Source organism: Pygoscelis adeliae, unplaced genomic scaffold, assembly GCF_000699105.1.
Source record: "Pygoscelis adeliae isolate BGI_AS28 unplaced genomic scaffold, ASM69910v1 Scaffold896, whole genome shotgun sequence".
NCBI lineage: Eukaryota > Metazoa > Chordata > Aves > Sphenisciformes > Spheniscidae > Pygoscelis > Pygoscelis adeliae.
The window spans coordinates 46,591-47,525 of NW_008824916.1; the positions used below are offsets into that span (position 1 = coordinate 46,591).

The following is a 935-nucleotide window of genomic DNA, read 5'->3' on the forward strand; positions in this document are numbered from 1 at the left end:
CCTCCTGCAGGGCCCTTCCTCCGCGGGGGGCGAGCATGGCTTTGCGCGGAGGCGGTGTCTTCCTCCTGGCCCCCCTGAGTCCCGTGCCGTAAGGGAACCTCCCGGACCTCGAGTCCTGTCCCCAGGGCCGCTTGCAGCCTCCCTCAACGGCTTCCCCCGGTTCTTGCCCTCTAGACCCGCATTGCAGACTGGCGAGAAGGTGCTCTCAATGGAAACTACCTCAAACGCAAACTCCAAGACGCAGCCGAACAGCTAAAACAATACGAAATAAACGCCACCCCTAAAGGCTGGTCCTGCCACTGGGACAGGTACGCGCTCTCCTACCTTTCTCACCTTTCATCTCTGACATCTCAGACATGATTTGTGACCATCACCACCCGACGACGTGGCGCCGTCCCTCTCGGAGACTGAGAGCAGCTTCTGTTAGCAGTGCTGGGCAGGCAGAGAAACGTCCGGCACTCGCAGAGTTTGGGCCAGCCACCAAACTGGAGGATCCAAACGGAGTGCTCAGTGCTTTGAGACGGAGCTGATTCCCTGATCGGACAGAGCTGGTTTTCACTCTCGCGAGTGTAAAGCGCTGTGGAGGGCGGGCCTGGGGGGTCGCGCATGCGAGAGCTCTGTGAACTTTGCAGGATCTCTGGATCACCTCTTCTGACCAACAGCTCTGACAAAGGACAAACTACAACTCATCGACGGAACGAAGAACAAGATTTCTGTCTCCTGCCAGCAGGTCAGACCCAAACATTTCTTTGTCTATTTGGCTTTCTTGATTAATTTTCCTTTGTTTGAAATCTTTGCTCTTTTGTTTTTCAGCTCCCAGATCCGCTCCCTCTCTCTAGCATTCACTGTGTGTTTGACACCAAGAGTATCTTAAAAGCGACCTCCGCGCACCACGGGGTAGGGGGGCAGCCGCTTCTCTCCATTGGGCTGTTCCC

At 56.0% G+C, this 935-nt stretch overlaps 1 protein-coding gene across 1 annotated transcript in view; it reads left to right on the top strand.

Annotated features, from left to right (window-relative positions):
• Positions 1 to 863, top strand: part of LOC103917777 (nuclear pore complex protein Nup160-like) — a gene marked incomplete at its 5' end in the record, with an annotated part of 38,364 nt that extends 37,501 nt beyond the window's left edge. The window contains 3 exons of the mRNA XM_009324968.1: positions 175 to 308; positions 633 to 730; positions 814 to 863. Of these exons, the coding sequence (XP_009323243.1) occupies positions 175 to 308; positions 633 to 730; positions 814 to 839 (258 nt within the window). The remainder of the gene's footprint in view (positions 1 to 174; positions 309 to 632; positions 731 to 813) is intronic.
• Between the last annotated feature and the right edge of the window lie 72 nt (positions 864 to 935).